The sequence below is a fragment of the Sciurus carolinensis genome, chromosome 4 (genome assembly GCF_902686445.1).
Source record: "Sciurus carolinensis chromosome 4, mSciCar1.2, whole genome shotgun sequence".
Taxonomy (NCBI): domain Eukaryota; kingdom Metazoa; phylum Chordata; class Mammalia; order Rodentia; family Sciuridae; genus Sciurus; species Sciurus carolinensis.
The window spans coordinates 37,811,476-37,818,935 of NC_062216.1; the positions used below are offsets into that span (position 1 = coordinate 37,811,476).

The 7,460-nt window shown below is 51.4% G+C and overlaps 1 protein-coding gene across 2 annotated transcripts; it reads left to right on the plus strand.

Moving 5' to 3' along the window:
* Positions 1-3,921: 3,921 nt before the first annotated feature.
* Positions 3,922-5,747, plus strand: Helt (helt bHLH transcription factor). Of its 2 annotated transcripts, none has more exons than XM_047548143.1 (4): positions 3,922-3,948; positions 4,345-4,449; positions 4,728-4,824; positions 5,266-5,747. In XM_047548143.1, exons 1-4 carry the CDS (start codon positions 3,922-3,924, stop codon positions 5,745-5,747), a joined length of 711 nt encoding a protein of 236 aa, XP_047404099.1. The 2 variants fall into 2 exon arrangements, with proteins under 2 accessions (XP_047404099.1, XP_047404100.1); XM_047548144.1 differs by having other exon boundaries at positions 5,269-5,747.
* Positions 5,748-7,460: the final 1,713 nt, after the last annotated feature.

The following is a 7,460-nucleotide window of genomic DNA, read 5'->3' on the forward strand; positions in this document are numbered from 1 at the left end:
CAATTGGTTGACTTTGCAAACGCAGAAACAGCAAATATGGGGGGCAACTGTATATAGGTTGTGAGATGGTTGTGTTTACTTAACAAATGCAATACCTCACGTGGTTATTATTTTGGGGATGTGAATACTTACCATCCACGCCCCTAGCATTTTTCAAGAGTATATCAACATTAACTGTAGTCAACATGCTGTACAATAATAGACCTCTCAAATTTTTTCCTCCTTAACCGCAAATATGTATCCTTCCTAGCTTGCACTTGACATGGATGCAAATGTTTGAGGCACTGTAGGATGGCCATGACATTGGGGGGCTTCATATATGCTATAGCAGAACAGAGCCAGTCAGTAGTCACTAGGTGACCCCACCTGTGAGAGTGGCACTCAAAGACCCCATTCATTTGCTTATTTAGGGTCAACTTAAATTTCAGGAGGAGATTGGGGAGTGCTGGTAGACTCAGCTGGTAGAGTGCTTGCCTTGCAAGCACAAGGCCCTGGGTTCAATCCCCAGCACTGCAAAAAAAAAAAAAAAAAAAAAAAAAAAAAAAATTCAGGAGGAATTACTGTGACTTCTTCAGGGAGGTAAAGCTTTCCCAGGGAAGAGAAAAATATGAAATAAGTGAAAATATCATAAAACAATACAAAAACCACAATTCACTGCTAAATACAGAGAGACGACTGCAGAAAAGATTTGCTGGCAAACTAAATCCATTAATTGAGTGGTTGAGCCTTCTTTTAGATGTTTGACCTGTGCTTCCTTATTTCATTCTAGTGACCACTTTGTGACATAGCAAAACAATTATCACTCCCATTTTACAGATGAAGAAATCGAGGCACAACTGAGACTCATTAACTTGCCTTAAGTCTGGTTCGGTTGGTAGGTGGCGGAGCTGGAATGGAACCGGCTGTTCTGCTCTGGCAACCACAGCTCTTCACCACTCTGTTCTCATTTGGGGAGAAAAGTAAGTCAAAATCCAAGTACACTTGATCATCATCCCCAGAAGGGAAGACCACGTGATTCGCCCCCCCACCCCCGCCGCCCGGTCCCCCAACACACACACTTAAGGACAGTGTGAATCAGTCCTTCAGGCAAGAAATGGAGAAGTGAAATACATCCTTTGGCCAACCTGAATGGGAAGAGGTATCTTCCAGGTGGTTCTGTAGCCTAGGACAAGACAAGCATGCGCATTGGGGCTCCCCAGCTGTACCCACTCACCCCCACCCTCAAACTCAACAGCGCCGGGGGACTTTTTAACCCTGAGCAAACCTTGAGCCCAGAGTCACGATGAAACCCGGAAAATTAAACAGTTCGCATGGAAAGAAATTTAGTGGGTGGAAGGTGCCTGCAGCTGGTGGTTAACACCAGCAGTAAGAGGATCAACTCCTCGTCCGCGGGCCTAAAGGCGGAGGCGGGGCGGGGGGGGGGGCGGGGAGTGAGAAGTGTGCGCTCTCCTTTTACCCATTCACGTTAGTTAATTTGGATAAGGGTTCGTGTTTAATCCCTTTGTGTGCAAGTGAATATACTGAAATGGATAACCCCTGAGAGGGCACCCGTGGATGGCAGACCAACCTGCAGGAGGGTGCGGGTCGTGTCCAATCTGCGTGAAACAGAAAAGAAACTGGAAGCCAGGTAGACAGGGGCACCCTAGGGTGCGTGATGCAGACCGACCTTTACACTTCCCAGGCTTCTGCAGGTGGGCGGCTCCATTCCAGAGATCCTGAACCCCAGGCCTGTTTCTGCGCCCTAGAGCTCTCTAGGTTCCACCAGACAGCAGGGCTCCGCCCTGCCCACCTCAGCCAGGAACTGAACCCACCCAAAGGGAGAGCCCGCCCCTGCCACTGTCTAGCAAAGCAGAGAGAATTTAGGCGAGGGTGGTGACAAAAAGAAGGGACAAGGTGTCTAAAGAGAAATCTTCGGCAGTTTCCAGATGGAAAAGATTATAAAAAGGTGAGAAATCGGAGGCTCTAGAGCCAGTCGTAAAACAAAAATCGTTTTTATTGTTTCCATCTGCAAGAAAGCTCACCCACCATCCACACCCCGCAAACCCGGAGCCTTCTGAGGGTTCCGAGGCAGCTAACGAGAACTAGGAGGGTCGGCGGGGGAGGAGGCCTTGGGCAGCCGGGCCAGGCTGCCCGCAGAGGCGCAGACGGCCAAGAGAGTTCCCAGGCGCCGCCACCCCCCTCTTTCCCTCTGGGCCCGTCCAGCAAATTTCCTCCCTCGTTTCTGTTCCTGTCTTCCCTCCCTCCTCCTCCCCCGATATTTTCGCTTTCTAAAACCATAAAAAAGAGATCAACTTCCCTAACTTCACGGGGCCCTTTTCAGTGACAAATATTGATGCCCAAAGTGTCTGCGCTCTCCCGCCCCCAAACGTTAAGAAAAGGCGCCCGCGAAAGGGGGACATAAAAAGTTAACAATGCTGTGAAAATATGTTTGCAGAAAATAGACAATCGTTGGATTAAACGTATTCAAGTATGAAATAATGCCTTTTTGTGTCAAAACTTGGGCGATGGGCGGGTACAAAAGTTCCCTGTGGCAGCTACTTGCTCCCTTTGTGAGCCGTGCGCTTTGGCGTCTCCACTTGGGCGCATTACTCAGAGCCCTCTAAGCGCGATTGTTTCTCCCTTTCTAATGACATTTACCGGATCAAAACATGCTGTTAATTCGATCAGAAGGCTTCACCCTCCTTGACAAAGCCACAATAATTTCTCCTGAAGTTTGTTAAATTGACCAAAATTAGGCAAATGAATAGGGGTCTGTAGGCGCCCCCTCACGCAGGTGACGTCGCATAATGCTCGCCTGGGCCAGCTGCATTCCCCCTTTTCTTCTCGGCCCACTCTTCTCCGTGTTGCCCCCAATCCTCCCACCCCCCCTCACTCACACACACACACATACACACACACACTCACACACACGCCTGCCTATCCTCCCCCACCCTCTGGCATTATTAAAATTTGGCCCAATGAAACTATTCATACTTTTCAATGGACATTTTCGTATAGGATAATAGGCTACAAATTGAGCCTCTTCCCCCCACGAAGAGAGAGCCGGAGGGGGGAGAAAAGAAAGCAAGCGATGTGGTCAGGGAGTAGGGGGGAGCGTCGCGTGCCAAAGACCCGCGGGAGGGGCGAGGCGAGGCGGGAGCCTCGTGTGCCAGCCGCAGCCCCACACCTGCCGGGATGTCCGGACAAATAAAGCGGTGTAAACAAAAAGGGGGGAGATGGACGTGTCACCAAGTCGTGTGAGAAAAGCCTGGGAACAAACGGGGCGCCTCCGTCTCCAAGAGCTCTCCCTTGAACCCGGCGGAACAGCCTATTAAAGGCTTACTTAATTACTTTAATGACTCTGGACAGGCTTTAAAACGCACTCGGCTCTGGGACGGCGGGCTTGCTGGGATTTGTAAACAGGCGATCGTGTGAGACTCAGCGGTGGGACTAAAGGAGGCGACACTGTTTTGTGAGGGTCCTCGCCCCCCGGTGCCCGCAGCCACTGCGCTCCTGCGCTCCGCGCCCACGACTGCTGCAGGCGCTCGCTCACCCGCCGGCTCCAGTTTACCGCCTCCTTTTCCCGCCGGGGCTGTTGCCATGCAAATGTTATTCCCCAGCCGGTCACGTGTCCTTTGAAGGGCCACGTGGATTAACAAAGCTGATCTGCCCCCAGCTCACCCCCCTCGGTTGCTAAATTTTTTTTTCTTAACTTCTTTAAAACTGATCTTGAATGCATACATCCTCCAAACGCAGATCCCCTAATCCTAAGGAATAATTCAACTCGTGAATGCACTTGGAGTTTTAGATGACCGCTTTATAAGGCAGCCCCTCGGAGTTGGAAGGCTGCAGTCTACCTGGGACACTCGAAGAGGCACACGAGGTGGAAAGTGGACGGGTGCCTAGCGCCACCGCCTCTCCCGAGGGCGCATACTGACCAGGATGTCAGACAAGCTCAAGGAACGCAAAGTGAGTCATTGCGCCCTGGTGGTGGAGGCGTGTGACTCACCCACCAGCCACCTGGCTAGACCAATGGTGGAGACATTTCCACATGGAATTGTGTGTGTGGAAGAATCCTAAGTAGTTTGGGAAGGGGATGGAGATAAGGAAAGGAGAGTCCTCAACCTTAAGGGGGGAGAATCCCACGCCCAGAGGCTGGTGGCCACCTCTCCAAAGCCCTGACGCTCGGCTTGGCTTGGGGCCTGAGCGGGTAGGGTGATTGGAAGTGGAGCGCGCCAGCGCGGGCGTGGGGAGACAGAGCTCACTTGGTCCGAGTGTGGTGGGATTGGCTTTCCTTTTTGGAGCACATAGCTACTATAGCTGTGCCTTGGGTGACATCCTAAACGTAAAAACCTCTGTTCGCAGAGAACCCCCGTTTCTCATAAAGTGATAGAAAAGCGGAGAAGGGACCGAATCAACCGCTGCTTGAATGAGCTAGGCAAGACGGTGCCCATGGCCCTGGCGAAGCAGGTAATGTTTGCGGCGCGAGCCAGATGCCAGGCGTTGGGAACTCTCCACTGCCATTCCCCACAGAGACACGAGGCAGGCCTCTGTGGACTCTGCGAGCCTTAAGTACCGGCCTGGCTTACCCAGGACCTGAGCACTGATTGACCATCAGGCGGCTGTCGCGCAGATCCGCCGTAGCGTCCTACTCCCTGGTCCCCTCCAGATAAAACGGTGCCCTCCCAGTCTGTTGGGGTTGGCCTGCGAACGACAGGCCGCTGCAAGGAGTCTCTCTCCTTTCGCAGAGTTCCGGGAAGCTGGAGAAGGCGGAGATCCTCGAGATGACGGTTCAGTACCTGAGAGCTCTACACTCAGCTGATTTTCCCCGGGGAAGGGAAAAAGGTGGGCGTGGGTTTGAGAACCGGAAATCTGGACAGGGAGGTTGCGCCACCCTGAGACCTGGGGGCTGGGAGTGGAGTGAAGGAGCCTCCCCGAGAAATCTACTAAAGGGAAGTTGCCAGAGCAGAGGGGAAAAGGGGTCCTGCTAAATCACCTCTCCCGCCTGGGCGATGGCAAGGCAACGAAGGAGAACTGGTTTCTGGAGAGGCTGGTTCCTTCGTCTCTTTTCTGGTGGGTGGGTGTGGTTAGGCTCCACGGGGAAAAGAGATTTTTGCCTGGAGGTTTTCCAGTCTCTCGATTGCGAAGAGGAGACCGCGGGCCTCAAATGGGAACTTTGATCGGAAGATGTGATGGGAGATGCCCAGCACCCGCATTAAACTCCCGATGGGGAAGGAACTGATCAGGATTTTCCCCCCTTTGCTACCATTTTTCTTGCCCCTTCAGCAGAACTTCTAACCGAGTTTGCAAACTATTTCCACTACGGTTACCACGAGTGCATGAAAAACCTGGTGCATTATCTCACCACGGTGGAGCGGATGGAGACCAAGGACACCAAGTACGCGCGCATTCTGGCCTTCTTGCAGTCCAAGGCTCGCCTGGGCGCGGAGCCTGCCTTCCCGCCACTGGGTTCGTTACCCGACCCGGATTTCTCCTACCAGCTGCACCCCGCGGGGCCCGAGTTCGCTGGCCACAGCTCCGGAGAGGCCACTGTGTTCCCGCAGGGCGCTGCCCCGGGGCCTTTCCCCTGGCCGCATGGCACGGCTCGCAGTCCGGCGCTGCCTTACCTGCCCAGCGCACCGGTGCCGCTCCCAAGCCCAGCGCAGCAGCACAGCCCTTTCCTAACGCCGGTGCAGGGCCTCGACCGGCATTACCTCAACCTGATCGGCCATGCCCACCCCAATGCCCTTAACCTGCACACGCCCTAGCACCCCACCCCCCCGGTGCTCTGACACCCACCGCCCGCTCGTTTATTCTGCGCTTTGGGCGCTGCTTAGGAGAAATGCTGTATATATTGTACAGGTGTAAATACTGTGTTATCAAAAAACTGGGTGAGAGAAATTATCTCCTGAAGTGTCGCCCCTTGACAATAAATGTTTTCTGCAAAAGACCCAAAGAAATGAATTTCTTTGTTACCTTCTGCTCATCCACAACCACTGCCTCTGACAAGCCGAGGGCGCAATGCCAATAGGGGCCAAGGTAATGGCCCTCATTTAACTGGGAAAGGAGCCCGCTGTGGAGTCTAAGAGAAAAGGAGGCTAAATGAAGGCCTAAGTGGTTCTTAGGAGCGTCGCTGGGGGTGGGATTCGCAGCTCCTAGGGTACTCCAAATCTCAGTCCCCTTGCGTGCATCTGGGCATTTGCCTCGGAGAAGTGGAGCAGGGCAGAGGCGAAGTAGTGGGTCCCTGGGTCACAGAATACTCAAATCTAAGGGCCCGCCCCAAAATGGGTTTGGCAAGCTTTCTCTCTAGCTGGGATCCGGGCCCCCTTCCTACCTCTAGGAAAATCTCCCGACGCGCGCACAGGTCCCAGAGCCTGCAAAGTAGGGAAACCCAGGACTTCTGGGCACGTAGCAGAGTTCGCAGCCTTAGCGCGTCTCTATAAATAACAATAATAACAATAAACATTTTTAAAGTGGGTTGTGTGTGTAGTACGTAACGTTCTGAGTTACAACTTAGAAACAACATGCGTCCAAGTTTGCTTTCTTCGGATGACAGATACCGGGCGCCAGAGGGCTCGGAAGCTTTGCGCAAAGAGGCACTAGGCAACTCAGCTAGAGGCCCGCACCGGCCAGGTTGGAAAATGCTCCTCCTCAGGGGATTGATGAGTCAGAAAATATTCACCATCCGGCCACAGGCCGGGATCCAGATGCTGGGTTTTCTGTTCGGTTTCTCTGGCCTGGAGAGAAAGGTTCTTCAGTATTTCTCCAGGAGGGACTTTTTTTTTTTTTTTTTCTTTTCTTTTTTCTTTTAAATCTCATCCCATCCAGACGTGATGAGGAAAGTCTGGGGTCTAGAGAACCCTTGGATTGGTGATCCTTCAGGGGATTGTGGTGTTCAATTCCATTGGATTTGTGTCGTGGTCACAAAATAGTGATACATTTTAAAAAGCAGACTAAACTCATATTTTTCTAAGACCTGAGCAGTAAAATGGGTCTCCAAGTTGTTTTATGTAACTCGGCAAAATAAAGGTATCCAACCAACGAAAGTTGTTTGTGGAGATTTAAGTGTTTTCCATCATTGATTTTTTTCTCTGAATTTCTGTCTTGTTTCTGCTACATTTGATGTCCTTTAAATAGATAACTTGAAACTAGTAGAACCATTTTCCTGTGTGCAGAGGCATTTAGCAGAAGGCCAGTGAAGTGATTTCCGTCTCCCATTAGTCAAAGAACTGTAAATTAACTTATTCTATTTCTCTGGACAGGGTTTAAGAGAACTCTGACCTGGTCTGTTTACAGAGGTCATGGAGTGGGATGACCTGCAATTTGTAAACCATCAAACTTCGTTAGGCAGAGAGAAAAAAATAAAATAAAAGTGTTTCATTTCTTTGTCCATAAAATGAAACTTATTATGTATATGGTTTAAGGGAGGAGAAGATCTAAGAATATCAGAAAGCATCTTGCATGTAAGGGATTCTTGAAAT

Excerpts from the sequence above, each read along its gene's own strand:
- Helt (XM_047548143.1), top strand. The coding sequence starts at position 3,922 with ATGTCAGACAAGCTCAAGGAACGCAAA. Across the intron at positions 3,949-4,344 it reads ACAAGCTCAAGGAACGCAAA|AGAACCCCCGTTTCTCATAA; the intron begins GTGAGTCATTGC and ends CTCTGTTCGCAG. Across the intron at positions 4,450-4,727 it reads CCATGGCCCTGGCGAAGCAG|AGTTCCGGGAAGCTGGAGAA; the intron begins GTAATGTTTGCG and ends CTCCTTTCGCAG.